General features: G+C 40.4%; 1 protein-coding gene across 4 annotated transcripts in view; it reads left to right on the top strand.

The window, feature by feature from the left end:
* The first annotated feature begins 1,945 nt into the window (after window positions 1-1,945).
* Window positions 1,946-23,121, top strand: part of LOC105479689 (solute carrier family 30 member 6) — a 55,518-nt gene continuing 34,342 nt past the window's right edge. For 2 of the 4 annotated variants that reach the window (XM_011737807.3, XM_011737809.3), the window contains exons 1-5: window positions 1,946-2,021; window positions 9,260-9,346; window positions 12,638-12,722; window positions 13,923-13,965; window positions 21,505-21,570. In XM_011737807.3, coding sequence (XP_011736109.1) covers window positions 2,019-2,021; window positions 9,260-9,346; window positions 12,638-12,722; window positions 13,923-13,965; window positions 21,505-21,570 — 284 coding nt within the window. In that variant the 5' untranslated portion in view covers window positions 1,946-2,018. Of the gene's footprint in view, window positions 2,022-9,259; window positions 9,347-12,637; window positions 12,723-13,922; window positions 13,966-21,504; window positions 21,571-23,121 lie in introns of those variants that run through there. The other 2 variants (XM_011737808.3, XM_071076474.1) reach the window with 2 other exon arrangements.

A 23,121-nucleotide genomic window follows, 5' to 3' on the forward strand; every position in this document is an offset into this window, starting at 1 on the left:
TGTGATTCGCCCGCCCCAGCCTCCCAAAGTGCTGGGATTACAGGCGTGAGCCACCGCACCCGGCAAGATTTTATTTTTTAAAATTTGAGAGGTCTCAGTATGGTGCCCAGGCTGGTCTCAAACTCCTGAGCTCAAGTGATCCTCCTGTCTTGGCCTCCCAAAGTGCTAGGATTACAGGCATGAGCCACTATGCCCAGTCCACAGTAACCTTTTAAAAAATGTAAACATCACTCCTTGTTAAAACTGTTCTCTGGCTTCTTGTCTCACTTGGGGGGGGGGGGGGGGCGCGGGAGGGCAGGAAGGGGGAGAAAGCACTTTACCATTAATTTAGAAATTCCTGCTTGATCTGGCCCCTGTCTAGCACTTAGATCTTCTCTTCATTTCTTCCTCTCAAGCACAAAACTCCAGACTTCCTTAAGATCTTAAAATACCCTACTCAATTTGACTTACAGTTTTTGCACTAGCTGTTCATTCTGCCTGGAAAAATCTTCACGAAAAGACTTCTGCCATTCAGAAATTAAATTTCATCTCCTTAGAGCTAAGTTTTCTCTGACCACCACCCTAAATTGGCCACCCAGTTGCTTTTTGTTTTTCTTCCTTTTTAGATTGTTTTTGTAGAGACAGGACCTTCCTATATTGCCCAGGGTGATCTCCAACTTCTGGCCTCAAGGGATCTTCCCGCTTGGCCTCCCAAAGTGCTGGGATTACAGGTGTGAGCACCACACCCACCCAGTTGTTCTATATAGCATTACATGTTCAGCATCCCTAATCCAACCATCTGAAATTAAAATGCTCCAAAATCAAAACTCTGTGATCGTCAACATGATGCCACAGTGGAAAAGTCCACGCCTGACTGCATCTGAAAAGTTTTGTTTGATACACACAATTTTTTAAATTGCATAAAATTACCCTGAGGCTATAAGGTGTATACGAAACATAAATGAATTTCAAGTTTAGAAATTCGTTCCCCCTCACCCCATCCCCAAGATAAAGAGCCAAAATCTGAAACAGTTCTGGTCCCAAGCATTTGGAATGAGGGATACTCAACCTGTACCCAGTTTTCTACATGACACTACTTATGAATATCTTTAAAAAATTTCTTTATCCCTACTTGTTTTCTGTCTCCTCTACTAGAATATAATTTCCACGAGACCAGTACCTGACAAACACACGTGCTACATATTCAATCTTTATCTAATGAATTTAATATTTTCCAAATTTTCTATAATTAACATTACTTCTATATTAATTTTATAGAGAATCCAAATAGCATTTTATTAAGTAGACCATTAGTCGGTCCCAGTTAAAATTCTGCTACTACAGCAAACTATATGTATGACTCAAGACAAGTTTCTTTTTTGTGAGACCGGAGTCTCGCGCTGTCGCCCAGGCTGTAATGTAGTGGCGCGATCTCGGCTCACCGCAACCTCCGCCTCCTGGGTTCAAGCGATTCTTCTGCCTCAGCCTCCCGAGTAGCTGGGATTACAGGCGCGCGCCATCACACCCTGCAGTTTTAGTAGGGTGGGGTTTCACCATGTTGGCCAGGCTGGTCTCGAACTCCTGACCTCCAGTGATCCGCCTGCCTCGCTGCCGAAAGTGCTGGGATTACGGGAGTTAGCCACCACGCCCGGCGGAGGCAAGTTTCTTCGTTCCTCACTTGTAAAACTGGAATACTGTCTATTTTCATAAGGTTAAATCATACAACACAGGTAAAAGCGTTTCAGCACTCAACGAAATTTTTCTAACATAACGAAAAACTCCTGCTTGCTCCTTGCCTTGCCCTTGGACTCAACGCTTCAAGCCAATCCCTCCGAGAGCTCAGAGGGAGCCGCTCTAGCAGCCTACCGCCACGCAGTGCAGGGGCAGCCGGGAAGGGGGCGAAGCCCGGAGGCCAGAAGCACGCACTTCCGCCCACGCCTTCCTCACAGCCAATCGCCCACTAGTGCCCCACCCCTTCCGTTCTGGGAAAACTCGAGCACCAAGAAAGGCTTCCGGCGGGAGCTGTGCAGCTCCTTATCATGGTGAGTTGGCTGTTGGGGTGAGGGTTTCGGCTGTAGCTGATTCGGTTTATCTTATCTGGTCCCTAAGCGGCCTTGAAATCCCTCAGCCACCCGGAGGAGGGGACATTGAAGTTGAAGTCGGGCCCCTTGGCTGGAGCGGCTGTCTCCCAAAATGTTCTCCTCAGAGTTCTGGTCCCCTTTGGTCCCTCACCTGTACCGCAGGCGCTCCCGAACCAGGCCCCGCTGCAGGCCGAGCTTTCAGCTCCTGGCGAGTTTCTGACTTCCCTCTGCCTAGATTTCTTTAATGTAATAAAAGTCTTTGCCAGCGTCAACAACTAGACCACTAACAAAAGATCTGAAAACAAGTCCACAGCAACAACTCTAATAGTGATTGTTAGAGCAGTGGCGATAACGCCAGCGGAAATAAAGAAGGTTATTAATAGGGTTTTAAGGCAGACTCCTCACTCTGCAATTTGGCTTTACTAAATATTAAGTAGCCTGATTACGGCAGCAACTTTCATAAGCGGAGTAACTACAGAAAGTCAAGGTGTTGGTAGGACGTCTTATTGCTGCTTTGTTTCTGCGTTTGTAGAAACTAATGGAAGACCCAGTAGACGTAATGGCTGTTGGGATATGGTGTTTTCTCTCAAATTTGTTAGAATTGGTCACTGTTTACCTTTAAAGCTCAAATATATAGCTATGAACTTTATTTAAAAATAAGCAGTTGGTTGGGATTTCAAGTGTCAGAGTGGTGTGTGCCTTTTGAAAATGCATTTATTAGAAAAATTCATGGAGTACTTATTGATAACCTACGTATGAAAGAGACCACATTTCTGTGCCTAAGCTTTTGTCACTGTACTAAGTTTTTTACATAAGTGGATATGGTCGGGAAAATGTCTTATTCACACTATGTTATGTAAATTTTCTGTAATCCTTTTGCACACAGAAAATGGGTAAAAGTTTACCCTTTTTGGCTAATGATCAAATAGCCTTCAGTTATGCTGTTTTTCAAAACATTCACCATTGTGTAGCTTGTAGCCAGAGTTACATTTCTAAAATTTGACTACATCACTCCCTTACTCAAATTTTTTCTTTTTTTTTTTTTTTTTTTTTTTTTGTAGCACTCAAGATAAAGTCCTGTTTAGCATGGCATGCGAAGCCACTCATTATCAAGCTTCTTACTTTTACAGCCTCTTTTGTTGTTGTTGCTGTTGTTGTTGTTTTTGAGATGGAGTTTCCCTCTTGTTGACCAGGCTGGAGGGCAATGGCGCGATCTCGGCTCACCACAACCTCCGCCTCCCGGGTTCAAGCAATTCTCCTGCCTCACCTTCCCGAGTAGCTGGGATTACAGGAATGCACCACCACACCTGGCTAATTTTGTATTTTTAGTAGAGATGGGGTTTCTCCGTGTTGATCCGGTTGGTCTCGAACTCCTGACCTCAGGTGATCCTCCCGCCTCTGCCTCCCAAAGTGCTGGAATTGCAGTCGTGAGCCAGTGTGCCCGGCCACAGCCTCTTTTTTTTTTTTTTTTTAATGCATACACGTATGTAACATCCGTATTTCAGCCACAGTGAATAGCTTGCAAATCATGCTGTATGAATTGAGCCTTTGTACCAACTTTGCATATGCTCTTCCATCCGCCTGAATTGTTCCCTGTCCTCTACCGGCTGTCCTTATCAGAATAACCCTTATATATCCTTAACTATTTTTCATGAGCCTTTCCCCCATGTTCCAGTATACTGTTAGTTGCTTCTCCTTTGTGCTCTGGTGGTACCTTGTGCTTTTATACATACACACACACACCAGTTTTGTTACATAAAGCTGCACAAAACGAATGCATACAATAGAAACTTGCCTATAATACTGATGATTTGAAGGGATTTGAAGGTAAAGGGACAAGAGACTTAAAATTCAGAGGTCTTTCAGGTTGTACACCTTCATTAACTCACAGCCCTAATTTAATAAAGTAAAGCTTGAATCTCTTGTGCTTTTTACCATTAACATCTGTAATCCTTACAGACTGTGTTAAAATTGTGTATTTATTTGTCCTTCTCACTTTCTAGACTGTAAGCTCATTGAGAGCAGGACCTATGTGTTTCACTCTGGTATTCCCGGAGCTTTGTATAGTGCCTGGCCCAGAGGAAGTTGTCAGTAAACATCTGTTTTATAAGACACTGAAAACCTATAGCACCGTATCTTTATGCTTGAAACATTAGTATTAGTCATGCAGGGAAACAGTATTTAAGGTTTATTTTAAAGGATACTGAGAAAAGGTTTTGTGTTTATTAAGAACATGCTATGTGAAAGCAGTACTTTCTTAGAAAATACAAAGAAAAATACAAATAAAACATCTGTTTTATAAAGCACTGAAAACCTATGGCACTATATCTTTATGCTTGAAACATTAGTATTAGTCATGCAGGGAAACATTTTTTAAGGTTTATTTTTTAAAATAAGTATTTTAAAATAAAATATTGAGAAAAAGGTTTTGTGTGTAAGAATATGCTATGTGAAAACAGTGCTTTCTTGGAAAATATAAATAATATAAATATATGATATTAAAATATGAATATATAAAAACAAAATATAAAGAAAAATAGCCTTTGTCAGTAGTGAAGTTACTAAATTATAAAGCAACGCAACAAGTTGAAGGCTATACTTTGATTAATGCAAAATAAGTGGCATTAAAAAAAACACTACAGTTTGGAATGATCTAGGAAGACTTCATTTAAGAAGTGAAACATGGGCCGGGCGCGGTGGCTCAAGCCTGTAATCCCAGCACTTTGGGAGGCCGAGACGGGGGGATCACAAGGTCAGGAGATCGAGACCATCCTGGCTAACACGGTGAAACCCCGTCTCTACTAAAAAAATACAAAAAACTAGCCGGGCGCGGTGGCGGGCGCCTGTAGTCCCAACTACTCGGGAGGCTGAGGCGGGAGAATGGCGTGAACCCGGGAGGCGGAGCTTGCAGTGAGCTGAGATCCGGCCACTGCACTCCAGCCTGGGAGACACAGCGAGACTCCGTCTCAAAAAAAAAAAAAAAAAAAAAAAAGAAGTGAAACATGAAACTAAGTACTTTGTGCCCCACTCTAATACTCTTAATCTAGTACTTGTTTCTCATTATATGAATAAGAGCTTGGGTTAGACAGGATCTGGCTTTTTCACGCAAGAGCGGTGTAATGAGACAAAGAGTAGACCAGTTTAACCGAAGTTGAGGGTTTCTATGTGGAGTAAGAGGTAAGACTGGAAAGAAACAGGCTAAGTCATTGAAAACCTGGAAATTCTGGTTGTAAAATTTGGAGTTTATTCTGATAGCAATGGAGAGCCAATATAATTTTAGGAAGAGTGATATGAGCATTAGGATTTTTGTTTTATTTTCATTGTCAGGATGGCATCAGAAGTGGCCTTCTGCCTCTTAGAAACCTTGTTGATTCTCTTAACCTGAAACTTAAAGTCGGCTAGGGTTAAACAGAAGATGTCCAAAAATAACAGTATTAAGGAGAATTTTTTAAATCTTTGGAACCAAAATATCTCACACGTAATTCCTTAAGAATATATATACATATGTACATACACATATGTAATATTTATACATATGTGTGTGTGTATTTATTTATTTATTTATTTATTTATTTATTTTGAGATGGGGTCTTGCTCTGTGGCCCAGGCTGGAGTAAAGTGTGATCCTGGCTCACTACAGCTTTGACTTCCTGGGCTCATGCAATCCTCCCACCTTGGCGTCCTGAGTAGCTGGGACTACAGCTGTGTACCACCATGCCTAGCTAATTTTTTTCTTTTCAATTTTTTGTAGAGACAGGGTCTCAGTATATTGCCTAGGCTGGTCTTGAACTCCTGGGCTCAAGTGATCCTCCTAACTCAGCCACCCAGAGTGGTGGAATTACAGGCATGAGCCACTATGGCCAGCCAAGAAAAAAATATATTTATTAATATTAACATTTATTAACATCTAAAGTGAAAATAGCATATTCTTTTAAAACTGGATTAGCTTAGCTGTCAGGTTATACACACACAGTGGTCTTTATTTGGATATAAAAATGGTAACATTTTTCTGGTGCTTTATTTTTACTTTTTTCACCTTTCTATTATGAAAATTTTTATACATACACAGAAGTAGAGAGACCATAATATGAGCCCCCTTGTACCTGTCACGTGGCATCAACAATTATCAACACTCTGCTGTTGTTTTTCTTATGCCAAATATCTAGTGCTTGGCCTTTTTTCCTGCTTTTCCTGAGTCTCAGCATAATGCAACTAATGATGCCTAAGCTTTGAAGAAATGAGTTATCCCTCTTTATAACCACTTAATTGCTCTCTAGATGCTATGTAGGAAAATCATGCTTGCATTGGATTTGAAAGTTTTTTACATTTATATATATATATATATATATATATATATATATATATATATATATATATTGTTTTTTTTTTTTTTTTTTTTTTTTTTGTGAGACGAAATCTCACTCTGTCACCCAGGCTGGAGTGCAGTGGCATAATCTCAGCTCACTGCAAGCTCTGCCTCCCGGGTTCGCGCCATTCTCCTGCCTCAGCCGCCTGAGTAGCTGGGACTACAGGCGTCCACTACCACGCCCGGCTAATTTTTGTATTTTTAGTAGGGACGGGGTTTCACCGTATTGGCCAGGATGGTCTCGATCTCCTGACCTCATGATCTGCTCGCCTCAGCCTCCCAAAGTGCTGGGATATAGGCATGAGCCTCCGCGCCCGGCCTACATTTATAATTTTTTAATACCTCAGTTTCACTGCTTTCTGGGGCTTCAGTGTTGAGTCAAATTGACCAACTTTAGTGAGGTAGAAATGTAATAAGGTTGGTATAGTGATTGTGGCTTTTACCATCTAGGAAAGTATTTCATTAAAATTCAAATCCAAAAATTTATGTTTGTGGCACTTAGCAATCAAATTACTGTGTATGAGCCATTTAAAATTGTGAAGGATTTTTTTCCCCCTGTAATGATACTTTCTTTTGGAATGACAAAATATTCTCTTTAAAAGTAGCTATAGGGTTTTGCTTTTGGAAACCTATACCAGAAAAATTAATAGGGCCATGCCAAATTTTCAGCATAAAAAAAGGCTAAGTATTTTTGAATGATAACTGAAACAATTAGTAATCAGATCTTTTGGCACTATTCCCGTTCTTACCAGTAGACATCACAAATTCGATTCATTATAGCACACACTTAAAGTACCGTTTTTTGCCTTCTTCATAGACATAAGTTTCTGCCTCATTATCAGTACTACATCATAGAAAAATGACAGGAATGGTTTTCACCAAATTTGGGACAGTCTGATTTTTAATACGGCAAACAGGATATTCACTCCTTCGCCGCAGGATGAGACTGCAGTAGAGTGAATATCCTGTTTGCTGTGTAGCCTATGTTTAAAATCAGACTGTCTTCCTCAAAAGCAGCTGGAACTGAGGTTCAAGAGATGGATGTGACTGTGTATAGGGAGAGGCATACCATTTTTATTTTTAAAGTATCAACAGAAATCATGATTTCACATTAACAATACCAAGTCGCAAATGTGAATAATGAGCAGGTATTGATTTGGCCAGCTTTATAAATGTGTAATTTTTAAAACTGGGTTATTTATCTTTTTAAAAATAATTTGTGGAAGCTCGTCGTGTATAGAGAAAATTGGCCTATTGTCTGTTGTGAATTACAATTTTTTTTTTCACAGTTTGACCTTAAATCTTTTTTCCCCCGTTAGGATATTACATTTGGCCATGAAATTATATAGTAAAATCAATCAATTTTTTTCCTTTAGAGCTTCTTGGTTTTTATGTCCTATTATAAAAGGCTTCCCCCAAATCCCAGATTATAAAATAATACATCTAGGCTTTCTTCAATCAAGTACTCTGTAATTCTGTATTTTAATTTTCAAAATAATAACAAATTAGAGGCCGGGCGCGGTGGCTCAAGCCTGTAATCCCAGCACTTTGGGAGGCCGAGACGGGCAGATCACGAGGTCAGGAGATCGAGACCATCCTGGGTAACACAGTGAAACCCCGTCTCTACTAAAAATACAAAAACTTAGCCGGGCGAGGTGGCAGGCGCCTGTAGTCCCAGCTACTCGGGAGGCTGAGGCAGGAGAATGGCGTGAACCCGGGAGGCGGAGCTTGCAGTGAGCTGAGATCCGGCCACTGCACTCCAGCCTGGGTGACAGAGTGAGACTCCGTCTCAAAAAAAAAAAAAAAAAAAACAAATTAGAGTAAGGAGTATGGTAAGAGTGAAACATTACCTTGATTAAAATACCATTTATTGACTGGCTCATATTTTCTCCCACTGATATTGGATACTGCCTTTCTCATAAGTTAATTTCTCATATGTGTTTGAACTCTCCTTTCTGCTAAGGCTTTCCCATATGATTTCCTAAACTTGGGTGGTAAATCGCCTCAGTCTTCTCTCTCATTGGTGAGCCCTATCTTTACTATCCCCAAACTGTATACTAGCAGGGGCCAGGGAGACTAGCCAGGGTGTCAGATACTTTGACTGAATGCCTAAGAGAGAATCTCAGGTGTTTTACTATAATAGTTGCCTGAACTTGCTTTCTTTTTGAGACAGTCTTACTCTGTCACCCAGGCTAGAGTGCAGTGGTGCGATCTTGGCTTACTGCAAACTCCACCTCCCAGGCTCAAGAGATTCTCATCCCTCAGCCTCCTGAGTAGCTGGTATTACAGGTGTGCACCACCACACCCGGCCAATTTTTATATTTTTAGTAGAGATGGGGTTTCGCCATGAACTCCTGGCCTCAAGTGATCCCTCTGCCTCGGCCTCCCAAAGTGCTGGGATTACAGGCATGAGCCCCAAGCACTGCCACATATATAGCTTTAATTAGGTGAATTTTCAGTAGAAATTTCCAGTAGAGCTGTTTGGCAAACTGTTTCTTTTTTGGTTCAAATTGCCTTATCCATTTAAAAATAGAGTGTGGTCTAGAGCTAAAAAGCCTGGTTTTGATTTCTGCTCAGCCATTTACTAGCTCTTTGACTTTGGATGGCTTACTAAAAGTTGTCTCCACCCACATAGGTTTATTGTGAATATTCAATCCATAAATACACATAAAGTATCTAGAATAAGTGCTTGGTGTATATTGAGTACTTAATAAATATTGGTTATTATTACCACTATCTCATACCATAGCATAGGAACCACTATATCATATCATAGGAACTCAGAAGATGATTAAATATTTAAATGCTGATTTGTATATTGTTTGTTTGAAAGGGGACAATTCATCTCTTTCGAAAACCACAAAGATCCTTTTTTGGCAAGTTGTTACGGGAATTTAGACTTGTAGCAGCTGACCGAAGGGTAAGTTATTCCTTAACCCCAATTTTAATTATTGCACAAACAACATTATAACATTGAAGAAAGATAATTTTTAAGGCAAATAGAAATCACTCCTGATCCCACCACACTGTTTTCATTTTTCTATGTTGGAAAAGTGTTTTTTTAGTGTAAAATTGCAGTCGTTTGGTGTTAAATTGTTTTGCTTTGGTAGGAATCTTCTGTTAAAGTTTTGATTCTAATTCTGAACTGTTTTAAAGAAAAATGGTTTTGTGGTTGCTTTTGGTTATTACGTTTTCAAAAAATTAAATGGATCCAATCTAAAGCCATGTTTTCTCTTTTATTTATTTATTTTTGAGATGGAGTTTCACTCTTGTTGCCCAGGCTGGAGTGCAATGGCATGATCTGGGCTCACCGCAACCTCTGCCTCCCGGGTTCAAGCGATTCTCCTGCCTCAGCCTCCCAAGTAGCTGGGATTACAGGCATGGGCCACCATGCTCGGCTAATTTTTTGTATTTTTAGTAGAGATGGGGTTTCTCCATGTTGGTCAGGCTGATCTCGAACTCCTGACCTCAGGTGATCTGCCCACCTCCACCTTCCAAAGTGCTGGGATTACAGGCCTGAGCTACCGCACCTGGCCCATGTTTTCTCATTTTTAATGTAGGGCAAGAAAAATATGTCATGTTTTGAGACTGTAAATAAAAAGATGTAATTGCCATCCTTTTAGGCCACCAATGTATACCTTCTAGTTACTGTGTTTCATGCTTCTCATTGTTGTCTAAATGATAAATTCTCTTAGGGAACTGACTATCTCTATTTTGCTCACCTTTTTATAGAAGTACAATGTAAGCATCCAGTAAATATTTAATGACTTTTAAGTAAAGCCAGCTTCAATGAAACAATAATAAGCAGTACCAACGGGCAGTCCAATTGAAACTCTGCCATATTTTCACTATTTTTCAACTCCCTTATCTTCATTTGCTTCCTTATCCAGCTTAGATTCTATGCTCCATCATTATCATTTCCCTCCTTTTTGTTCTTTTTTTTTGAGATGGAATCTTGCTATATTATCCAGGCTGGTCTTGAACTCCTGGGCTCAAGGGATCCTCCTGCCTCAGCCTCCTGAGTAGCTGGGATTGCAGGTGTACACCACCACTCCCAGCTGGTATCATTTTCTTTTATATACTCTCAGCTCTTTTGTGCTCCCCTTCCCTCTGTCTTAATTCCTGGAAAATCCCCAATCTTCATTAAGTTCACTTTCTTTTCTTTTCTGTTCTGTTCTGTTCTTAGACGGAGTCTTGCTCTGCCGCCCAGGCTGGAGTGCAGTTGCATGAGCTCAGCTCACTGCAACCTCCACCTCCCGGGTTCAAGCGATTCTCCTGCCTCAGCCTCCCAAGTAGCTGGGATTACAGGCACGTACCACCAGGCCCAGCTAATTTTTGTAGTTTTAGTAGAGATGGGGTTTCACCATGTTGGCCAGGATGGTTTCGATCTCCTGACCTCATGATCCGCCCGCCTCGGCCTCCCAAAGTGCTGGGATTATAGGCGTGAGCCACTGCGCCCAGCCAAGTTCACTTTCTTTCTACTCTCTACTTGCATCTAAGCAACTGAATGTAACCTGAGAGAAATAAAACCATGCAACTGGTCTCACTTTGAATTCATGATCAGACAGACCATTAGTGCTGCCTGTATTTCTTTCATTCTATACTTCCTTCGTTCATTCAGTTTTCCAGTTTCCTAGATGGCTATTTCATACCATGTTCTTTCATTTCTATCCTCAAGCTTCTAATACCATCTTCATCCTCACCCTAAGCCAATGATCTTGCTTCCTGTTTCACCAAGGTAAAAGAAGTAATCGGAAGAAAACTTCTACATCCTGTCATTAGCACATCAGCCATCACTCTGCCTTCCCTCCTATTTCTCTGGACAAGCTTTCAGTTATCCTCTATAAAGCCAGTTCTTTCACTTGTTACCTACTGAAAGATGATGTTTGTATAATTGTTCTGTTTCTTGCATCATTGTTTTTCTTGCATCATTCTCTTTCTTGCATCGTAATTACATGTTATAAGTTCCACTCTCAGGGCTGCTTCATTTCTCAGCTTCCTTTTGTAGCAAACCTCCTTGAACGACTTGTCAGTACACTGTATTCACCTTCTCTTCTCCCCATCTCTATTAAACACATACCAGTTTGGCACTGGTCCCCACTAATTTATGTAAACAGCTTTTACAAGGTAACCAAAAACCTCTGTGTTGCCAAAATCAAGATCTTTCCTTATGTCTCATCTTACTTGATTGATGTTGAACAGCCAAGGTCAGTACTTTCTTTTTTTTTTTTTTTTTTTGAGACAGTCTTGCTCTGTCGCCCAGACTGGAGTGCAGTGGCACAATCTCGTCTTACTGCAACCTCCGCTTCCCTGGTTCAAGCGATTCTCCTGTCTCAGCCTCCCAAGTAGCTGGGATTGCAGGCACCTGCCACCATGCCTGGCTGATTTTTTATTTCAGTAGAGATGGGATTTCACCATGTTGACCAGGCTGGTCTTGAACTCCTGACCTTCACCCGCCTCGGCCTCCCAAAGTGTTGGGATTACAGGCGTGAGCCATTGCACCTGGACAAGATTAGTAACTTTTAGGAACATCATTATGCCCTTTATTCAGATTTACCAGTTGCTTACATTTTGCCCCATTTGCTTCATCATTGTTTCTATAATATGTACCTATAGAGACAATATGCATATGTATATGTATTTTTCTCAACTATTTGAGAATTTCTATGTCAGAATTTATTTTCTCTTGAACAACTCTCCTTCTGGAATTATTCCTTTAAATTTGTTTTTTTGTTTTTTTTTTGTTTTTTTTTTTGAGACGGAGTCTCGCTCTGTCGCCCGGGCTGGAGTGCAGTGGCCGGATCTCAGCTCACTGCAAGCTCCGCCTCCCGGGTTTGCGCCATTCTCCTGCCTCAGCCTCCCAAGTAGCTGGGACTACAGGCGCCCGCCACCTCGCCCGGCTAGTTTTTTGTATTTTTAGTAGAGACGGGGTTTCACCGTGTTAGCCAGGATGGTCTCGATCTCCTGACCTCGTGATCCGCCCGTCTCGGCCTCCCAAAGTGCTGGGATTACAGGCTTGAGCCACCGCGCCCGGCCTAAATTTGTATACTATAACTTAGCTGATGACACTTTTGGTAGATGTGTGACACAGACTTTTTGAAGGAAGTTATGTTTATTCCTTTGAATATCAGAGTATAAATTATAGCAACTTGAGCAGACCTTGTGAAATTTATCACTTGTGTACACATAAGAGTGATTTTTATTTTCACAGTCCTGGAAGATACTGCTCTTTGGTGTAATAAACTTGATATGTACTGGCTTCCTGCTTATGTGGTGCAGTTCTACTAATAGTATAGGTATGTCACCTTTGTATTTTTATGGAGTTGTTATTTTCACTTTTGTTTTTCTCATTGGAAATAAAGGTATATCTTATATAGAATATATTCTGAAATGTATTTAACTCAAATGATTTAAATAAGGGAATATATTTAAAACTTCCTTGTAAGCTATAAAATTTTGTTCATTTGTTAACATTGTATCTTTTCTTTTTTTAAAGTTTTTTCCTTTTAAAATATATTTTAAAGTAGCAATGGGGTCTCACCATGTTGCCCAGGCTGGTCTCAAACTCCTGAGCTCAAACGATCTACCCACCTCGGCCTCCCAAAGTGCTGGGATTACAGGTGTAAGCCACAATGCCTGGCCATTTTCATTTTAAATAAGCTGTTATTTAAAAAAAAAAAAATCATTAAATCTATTTGGAGATTTGTTTTTGTTTTTTTTTTTGTTTTTTTGGTTTTTTTTTTTTTGAGATGGAGTCTCACTCTGTTGCCAGGCTGGAATGCAGTGCTGTAATCTTGGCTCACTGCATCCTCCGACTCCCTGGTTCAAGCGATTCTCCTGCCTCAGCCTCCCAAGTAGCTGGGATTACAGGCACGCACCACCAGGCCCAGCTCATTTTTGTAGTTTTAGTAGAGATGGGGTTTCACCATGTTGGCCAGGATGGTTTCAATCTCCTGACCTCATGATCTGCCCACCTCGGCGTCCCAAAGTGCTGGGATTAGAGGTGTGAGCCACCGCTCCCAGCTGGAGATTTGTTTTTAATGTAATAGATTAAAACTTTAGTTTATACAGTTTATAAGTTAGATTTTGAGGTTTGTTGGCTTTTCTTTAAAAAGGGAATTCTGTAATTTTTTCTTGTATCTTAACTTTTTATGTTTTTTAATGCATTGTTCCTTTGTTCTATTGTTCAAACAATACATTTGAAATAGTGCTGAGATTACAGAAGCAGGCAGAAAAATGGTCACAGGGCTTTTTAACATTCATTACTTCATTTTTCCTAATGGAGAAATCAGGTTGGGAGGTAAGCTTTTCTACCAACCAACTTTGGCTACATGTATTGATCAAATTTACTAGATAACTGGCAATATATCAGGTTGGCCAGTGACTCAAAAGTTTTTTTGGTGATGGATACCCCTGGTAGAAATAATTTGGGTGACTTGCTGTATTTTTTTAGAGGGGTCAGTAATATTTTAATCATTTTTTTGGTTGTTTTGCAGCTTTAACTGCCTATACTTACCTGACCATTTTTGATCTTTTTAGGTAAGTTTTTAGGAAATCTTAATGTTTTGGAGCCAATAAGGAATTTGGTAGAAATGTGGTATAGCCATACAATTCAGCAATAAAAACAGCAGCTACTGATATCGTATAAGAAAACAATAAAAACATTATACTATGAAGACAGTCATAAAGGACCACATATTGTATGATTTCATTTATATGAAATGTCCAGAACAGGCAAGTCTATGGAGAGAAAAAGTAGATTATGAAGAAGTTTTCTTTGCTTAAAGGAAAGTAATCTAAATAAGTAAAATTATCAACATAGAACAAACACACAAACAACAATAATTAGAGACATAACAGTAATTAGAGGCTGGGTGGGGTGGCTCACACCTGCAATTCCAGCACTTTGGGAGGCCAAGGCAGGTGGATCACTTGAGATCAGGAGTTTACGACCAGCCTGGCCAACGTAGTGAAACCCCATCTCTACTAAAAATACAAAATTAGCCAGGCATGGTGGCTTGTGCCTGTAGTCCCAGCTACTTGGGAGGGTGAGGCATAAGAATTGCTTGGACCCAGGAAGCGGAGGTTACAGTGAGCCGAGATTGTGCCACCACACTCCAGCCTAGGCAACAAGAGCAAAACTCAGTCTGAAAAAACAAAAAAACAAAACATTTATAAATTTGATTATATTAAAGTTAAAAACTCTAGGTAGCAAATGTCACCTTAAACAGAGAGTAACCTGAGAAGATACTTGCAATTCATACCTCAAAGGACTAATTTTGCTAATATTTGAAGGGCCCTACAATTTAATAAGACGAAGGCCCAATAAAAGAAAAGTAAGAAAAAAAATTTATAATACATACGAGAGTTTACAGAACAGGAACTATAAATGACACTTATGAAAAGTTGCTCATCTTCACTAACAGTAAGAGAAATGCAAATTAAAATTACTCCGAGATGCTGTTTTGCCTGTCACGTTGGGAAAGATTAAAAGATTTGAGTATAGCTGTGTTATTGAGTGTGTTAGGGAAACACGTGCTCTTTTGTTTTTAAAAAGATGGCTTTATTCGGCTGGGCGCAGTGGCTCATGCCTGTAATCCCAGCACTTTGGGAAGCTGAGGAGGGCAGATCACAAAGTCAGGAGTTCGAGACCAGCCTGGTCAATATGGTGAAACCCTGTCTCTACTAAAAATACAAAAATTAGCTGGGCATGGTGGTGGGCATCTGTAGTCCCATCTGCTTGGGAGGCTGAGGCAGGAGAATTGCTTGAACCTGGGAGGCAGAGGTTGCAGTGAGCTGAGATCGCGGCACTGCACTCCAGCCTGGACAACAGAGCGAGACCCCATCTCAAAAATCAAAACAACAACAACAACAAAAAACACCAGTTCACTGTAAATGTGAATGTTTGAATGTTTATTTTTGGATTTTCAGGTCTGTCCCATTGATCTGTATGTCTGTCCTTTTATGCCAGTACCATCAGTCTTGATTATTGCAGCTCTGTAGTAGGTTTTGAAATTGGGAAGTATGAATATTCCAGCTTTGTTCTTTTTCAAGGTTGTTTTGGCTAAACAGGCATTCTTTTTGCTCAGGCTGGAGTGCAGTGGGTTGACTTCGGCTCACTGCAGCCTCAGTCTTTACCTCCTGAGCTCAAATGATGCAACTCAGCCTCCTGAGTGAGTGGTACCACAAGCTTGTGCCACCACATTTGCCAATTTTTTGATATTTTGTAGAAATGAGGTCTTCCTATGTTGCCCAGGCAGGTCTCAAATTTCTGGGCTCAAGTGATCCTCCTGCCTTTCCCTCCCAAAGTGTTGGGATCACAAGCGTGAACTACTTGTCCTGGCTGGAAACAGGCACTTTTATACATTGCTCGTGGGAATATAAATTGGTGCAGCATCTCGAGGGCAGTTTGGCAATATCAATTAAATTTAGAAATGCGCATAACTGGCCGGGCGCGGTGGCTCACACCTGTAATCCCAGCACTTTGGGAGGCCGAGGTGGGCGGATCACAAGGTCAGGAGATCGAGACCACGGTGAAACGCCATCTATACTAAAAATACAAAAAATTAGCTGGGCGCGGTGGCGGGCACCTGTAGTCCCAGCTACTCAGGAGGCTGAGGCAGGAGAATGGCGTGAACCCGGGAGGTGGAGCTTACAGTGAGCCGAGATCGCGCCACTGCACTCTAGCCAGGGGGACAGAGCGAGACTCTGTCTCAAAAAAAAAAAAAAAAGAAATGCCCATAACCTTAAACATAGCAGTTCCTTTTCTAGTAATTTATGCTACAGATACATTCCTGTGATCAAAAATGAGTTGCATATGAGGTTATTCAGTACAAAAGATTGGAAACAATCAGTATGTGAATGATGAAATAAATTATGGGGCATGTATACCCTGTATTTTGGTACATATATATCATAGAATTCTCAAACTTGACCATACATCAGAATTACTTGGAAGGTCTTGTTAAAATACATGTTGCTCCATTTCCAGAGTTACTTATTCAGAAGGCCTTGGGTAGGACCCAAGAATTTGCATTTCTAGCAACAGATGAAACCGATCCTGCTGGGTATAGGGAACCCACTTATCTATGTAATTAAATATTATGTAGCCTTAAACAACAAAGCCAAAGCATTTTATGGTTTAGAGGTCCTAATGAGGGGAAAAAGCAAGATATACAACAGTGTATATAGTATGCTGCAATTTGCATTAAAAAGGGGGAAAAAGTAAGAATACACACATGTTTACACATCCACACACTACAGTCATTTGCTTATATTTGTGTAAATATACATAGGAAGGATAAACAAGAAACTGATAGTAATAGGTGTCTTTAAGGAGGAAGACTCTGGCAGGGAGACGTAATTTAAAATCTTCCCACTATATATCTCTTTTGTAAATTTTGAATTTTAATTATATAAATAAAATGCCAATTTAAAAATAAATAAAAGCAGATTAAGTATGTTACAGCCAAGAGTGGTGTCTCGTGCCTGTAATCCCAGTGCTTTGGGAGGCTGAGGCAAGAGGACATTTGAGCCCAGGAGTTTGAGGCTGCAGAGAGCTATGATCTTAGCACTGTACTCCAGCCTCAGTGACAGAGAGATACCCTATAGACCAGGCACAGTGGCTCATGCCTGTAATCCCAGTACTTTGAGAAGCCAAGGTGAAAGGACCGCTTGAGCCCAGGAGTTCAAGATCAGCCTGGGCAATACAGTGAAACCTCGTCTCTACAAAAAATTTTAAAAATTAGCCAAGTGTGGTGGTACACATCTGTAATCCCAGCTACTTACTGAATAGTAGGCATTAGGATCACTTGAGCCCAAAAGGTTAAGGCTGCAGTGAGCTATGATTGCACCATTGTACTCCAGTCTTGGGTCTTGGTGACAGACTGATACCTGTCTCAAAAAAAAAAAAGGATTTTATTTTATTTATTTTTGAGACAGGGTCTCACCTGTCACCCAGGCTGGAGTGCAGTGGCACGATCTTGGCTCACTGCATGCATCCTCCGCCTCCTGGGCTCAAGCGATTCTCCTGTCTTAGCCTTCCGAGTAGCTGGGGTTACAGGTGCCCACCACCATGGCCGGCTAATTTTTGTATTTTTAGTAGAGATGGGGTTTCACCATGTTGGCCAGGCTGGTCTTGAACTCCTGACCTCAGGTGGTCCTCCCGCCTCAGCCTCCAGAAGTGCTGGGATTACAGGTGTGAACCACCACACTCAGCCCATTCATACACTTTAAAAAAGTTACTTTGGGGAATAATTATTAATGTTCCCAACCATATTTGATAATAATAAACTAATGGTAATAAAAATAGTAAAATTTTTTTTTTTTTTTTTTTTTTGAGACAGAGTCTTGCTCTGTTGCCCAGGCTGGACTGCAGTGGCCGGATCTCAGCTCACTGCAAGCTCCACCTCCCAGGTTTACGCCATTCTCCTGCCTCAGCCTCCCGAGCAGCTGGGACTACAGGCGCCCGCCACCTCGCCCGGCTAGATTTTTGTATTTTTTAGTAGAGACGGGGTTTCACCGTGTTAGCCAGGATGGTCTCGATCTCCTGACCTCGTGATCCGCCCGTCTCGGCCTCCCAAAGTGCTGGGATTACAGGCTTGAGCCACCGCGCCCGGCCAAAAATAGTAAAATTTTAAAACTAAAGTAATGTTGTTTCCCTAATGTCTTAAGGTTCATAAGGAAAATCTTTTCATTTAATTTGAAGAAGTTTCTTTCTTTAGAGGCTCATAATCTGCCATGTGAATTAGCTATCGATATATATTGTTTCAGATGAAAGGTGTGATTTACATTCATTTAGAGCTTCATTAACATCCAAACACAGAAGAAAGTGGTTATCTGATTTTAGACTGTTGTTAATAAATGCTACTGTTTTACAAAGAGGTGTAGAAATATATTTTAATGGAGAACATTAATACCAAAGTGGTGTTATTAAACTATGGAAATTAAAATAATTTATGCATATAAATAAAATCAAACATATTGAATGATTTGTTAATAAATGGGTGCTGATTTTTAGATTTATGTAGTAATGGGAAGTAAGTTCAATTAGTGTACCATATTTCATCAAACATTAGATGTTAAGAGTTTTAAGACAAATACTTATTTTATGTGTCCCCAAGAAAAATGCTGCTAATTCAACTGTGATGTACTGTAAGTTGTAAGACTAACCCTGATTTGAGGAGTATTAAGATGTGAAAAAATATGTGCTTCTTAAAAGTGATGAACTGTAGAAAAAGTTTCAGAGATTTTTATCCACTTTTAAGGGTAAAATTTTCAAGTTAATGTTTAGACACTGAATTTTTCAAATTTCTTATTAGTAACAAATATCATCTATAGAGTATTATTTACAAAGAAAAATTTTACAATTAATAATTGAAGCTTTGGCCAGGCGAGGTGGCTCACGCCTGTAATCCCAGCACTTTGGGAGGCCGACGCTGGCGGATTCCCTGAGCTCAGGAGTTGGAAACCACCCTGGGCAACATGGTAAAAACCCATCTCTACTAAAATACCAGAAAATGAGGTGGGCATGGTGGCTCACTCTTATAATCCCAGCTACTCGGGAAGCTGAGGTGGGAGAATCGCTTGAGCTTGGGAGGTAGAGGTTGCAGGAGCCAGGATTGTGCCACTGCACTCCAACTTGGGCGACAGAGTGAGACTCCGTCTCAAAAAAAAAAAACATAAATAAATAAATTAATGATTGAAGCTTCAATTGTATATTTCGTTTTTCTTTTCTTTTCTTTTTTTTTTTTTTTTTGAGACAGGGTATTGCTCTGTCACCCAGGCTGAGTACAGTGACATAGTCATGGCTCACTGCAGCTGCAATCTCCTGGACTCAGGCGATCCTCCTACCTCAGCCTCTGGGGTAGCTGGGACTACAGGTACTCACCACCACACCTGGCTAATTTTTGCATATTTTTGTGGTGACAGGGCATGACATGTTGCCTAGGCTGGTCTTGTACTCCTGGGCTGTCAAATGATCCACCTGCCCTGACCTCCCAGAGTGCTAGGATTACAGGCATGCGCCACCATGCCGAGCCTAATTGTATATTTCTGACTGCAGAAACTCATTTGGCTGCCTTTATCCAATGCAATTTCAAAAATCATCCATCCATTCAAAACCAACCTAGATTATTTGCTTAACTTCAATGTAAATACCATATTCTTGCTACTTACATGAATTGGAAGTGAGGTTAGCACACTATATGAACCCTGTCATGAGTGTGAAGTACTCTCAAAGAGTTAGCTAGGGCTCTTTTGATTGCAGCCATCAGACTTCTACTGGAGCTATACTGGAGGAGCAAAGGTGTAGGATACTTAATTCTACAGATTCAGGGGTGTTAATGGAATCTGAGGGCAGAGGTTTAGCTGGGCTCCATTGTAAGAATCAAACTTCTCCTTATCTGTCATCTCTGTTCCCTGTGTGTGGACATTGTTGAGCTATTTTCTTCCTGTAGGCCAGCATTCCCTACTCCCAAATCCGGGGATAGAAATATAAATACTGCTCCAAATTTTCAGATTTGCATTTCCATCATTCAATAAAGCAGCCAAATTAAGCCTGGAATGCTTTGGTTCCAGTTCCAAATCCTACTTCCAAATCCAGAGCAGCATTTTGACCCAGCTTAGGTTACATGCATCAGGTGTCTGTCTGTGGATGAGTCAGCTGTGGCCAGGGAGTAGGGTCATGTTAAGAACATACCAGTTCCCAGCCAGGCGCGGTGCCTCACACCTGTAATCCCAGCACTTTGGGAGGCCAAGGTGGGTGGATTACAAGGTCAGGAGTTCAAGACCAGCCTGGCCAACATGGTGAAACCTCATCTCTACTAAAAATACAAAAGTTAGTCGGGCATGGTGGTGCATGCCTGTAATCCCAGCTACTCAGGAGGCTGAGGCAGGAGAATCACTTCAACCCAGGAGGCGGAGATTGCAGTGAGCCGAGATCGCACCATTGCACTCCAGCCTGGGCAATAGAGTGAGACTCCATCTAAAAAAAAGAACATATACCAGTTCCTGCTGTAAGTTTATAGATGGAGAAAAAAAATGAAGGATAGTTAATAACTGAGAATTGAGAATTGTGAGCTAGGGAGAGAGACTCTTGGCTCCCTGCTTCATGGAGCCTTTCATATTTCCATTTAGGGATTACAAAATACTTTGATGTCTTCAAGATCCATGAGATAGGAGTATATTATAAGGATGGCTTTTCAGCCAGGCACGGTGGCTCACGCCTGTAATCCTAGCACTTTGGGTGGCCAAGGTGGGTGGATCATTTGAGGCCAGGAGTTCGAGACCAGCCTGGCCAACATGGTGAAACCTCATCTCTACTAAAAAAAAATACAAAAATTAGCTGGGCATGGTCGTTCACACCTGTAATCACAGCTACTTGGGAGGCGGAGGCAGGACAATCACTTGAACCCGGAAGGAAGAGGTTTCAGTAAGCCGAGATGGCACTACTGCACTCCAGCCTGGGAAACAGAGCAAGACTCTGTCTCAAAAAAAAAAAAAAAAAAAAAAAGAATGCCTTTTATTAATCAGGTAACTAACATATTTAATTGGGTCTAACACAGATAGTTGTTACCTCAATTTCATATTGTAGTAACTTGTTTTAGAGGGAATCTCTACTACACTTGGAAAATGAACATAGTTTTATCTCAGTCAAAATGTTGTCAAGGTATTATTAATATTTAGTTTAACTTTTAACAAAGATGAAGCGTATCAAAGTTAAAATTGTATGTGTCATTTTTTAGCATTTTCAGTTACAGAAACCATTTAGGGTGGATAACATTGTGTAGTAGAAGTACGAGGTTAGGTTCTACTTAACTGACTTGATGTATTATAACTTTATTCTGTTCCTTCACATGTTAAAATCTTACAAGTATACCACACGTTCAGATGCTCACTATGATTAGATGGTAAACTACTAGAATTAATTATCTTAATAAATTATTAGAGTAATTTATTATTAATTTAGTCTGTGCAAACATGGATAACTTTCAACCACTTAGGAATTCTGAAAACTTAATTTCTCTTCACATGTTCTCTTCTAGTTCTAACACTAAATTTATTTTTGTTTTTACTTAGTTTAATGACATGTTTAATAAGTTACTGGGTAACAATGAGGAAACCTAGCCCTGTCTATTCATTTGGGTAAGTTCAAATTATTTTATTTTTTGCTAACTTATGACTACTAAAATATTATTTATAGTAGACAATAAAGAGCTAGCTAGAGTATTCCTGGAAAATAAATGCTGCGTACTTAGTGAAATGATGATCAGATAGTGAAAATAGATAGGCTGGGCACAGTGGCTTATACCTGTAATCCCAGCACTTTGGGAGGCTGAGGCACGCAGATCACCTAAGGTCAGGAGTTCGAGACCAGCCTGGCCAACATGGCAAACCCCTATCTCTACTAAAAATACAAAATTCATCCGGGTGTGGTGGCGTGCACCTGTACTTCCAGCTACTTGAGAGGCTGAGACAGGAGAATCGCTTGAACCCAGGAGGCGGAGGTTGCAGTGAGCCAAGATCATGCCATTGCACTCCAGCCTGGACGACAGAGCAAAACTCCGTCTCAAAAAAAACAAAAGGAAATAGATAGAAAAGCATCTTCCAAGAAACAAACATTTAAGGTATAAATCATATTAAAATGAAATGTTCACATTAGGTTTTTTACATTTTATAAAGCAAATATTTAAAGTTCACATTAAGTTCTTTAATATTTTGGGAATTTATTTTAGCTAGAGCAAGTACAAAGGATTTTTATGTTAGTGTATCTTCTAGATGTTAAATAAATGTGACATAGTTTAATACTAGGCAGTGGTAAAGATGGATTTTCATCTGAAACTGGATTTGTGATAGCAATGGGTCAACAAATAATTTGAGATTTGTTTCCATAATTTTAAAAATTACTGAGGCCAGGTGCGGTGGCTCACACCTGTAATCCTAGCACTTTGGTAGGCTGAGGCAGGAGGATTGTTTGAGTTAGAAGCCAGCCTGAGCAACATAGTGAGACCTGTCGCTACAAAAAATTTTTTTAAATTATTGTACATGGTGGTATATACCTGTGGTCCCAGCTGCTTGGGAGGCTGATGTGGGAGGATTGCTTAAGCCCAGGAGTTTGAGGCTGCAGTGAGCTATAATTTCATCACTGCATTACAGGTGGCAAGAGTAAGACCCTGTCTCAAAAAAAAAAAAAAAAAAATACTGAAAGTTGAAAGGAAATAATCTTTTATATTAAAGGTTTAAAAATGTATTTAAACATGAGTTCCTTTTAGATTCTAGGAAACAACTTGAAAGAATTTTACTTTATTATTATTATTTTTATCTGAAGAGGCATATCAACCAAGGAATTTTACTTTAGTGAAGAAACTTTTGGACCAAACTTACTCTTCTTTTCCACCATACCATTCATTGGGACTATATTCTTTTGAACAAAATTAGGTTTTATTAAACAATGGGAAGAAGTAAATATAAAATTTTAATGCAAAATAAGGATTTTTATAAGTCATAAATCAAAATGAATTTTTAAAAAATATTTATTATTTTTAATTTTATTTATTTTTTGAGACAGAGTCTCACTCTGTCACCTAGGCTGGAGTGCAGTGGCGTGATCTGGGCTCACTGCAGGCTCTGCCTTCCAGGTTCAGGCGATTCTTCTGCCTCAGCCTCCCGAGTAGCTGGGATTACAGGTGTGTGCCA

The sequence above is a fragment of the Macaca nemestrina genome, chromosome 13, assembly GCF_043159975.1.
Source record: "Macaca nemestrina isolate mMacNem1 chromosome 13, mMacNem.hap1, whole genome shotgun sequence".
Lineage (NCBI taxonomy): Eukaryota > Metazoa > Chordata > Mammalia > Primates > Cercopithecidae > Macaca > Macaca nemestrina.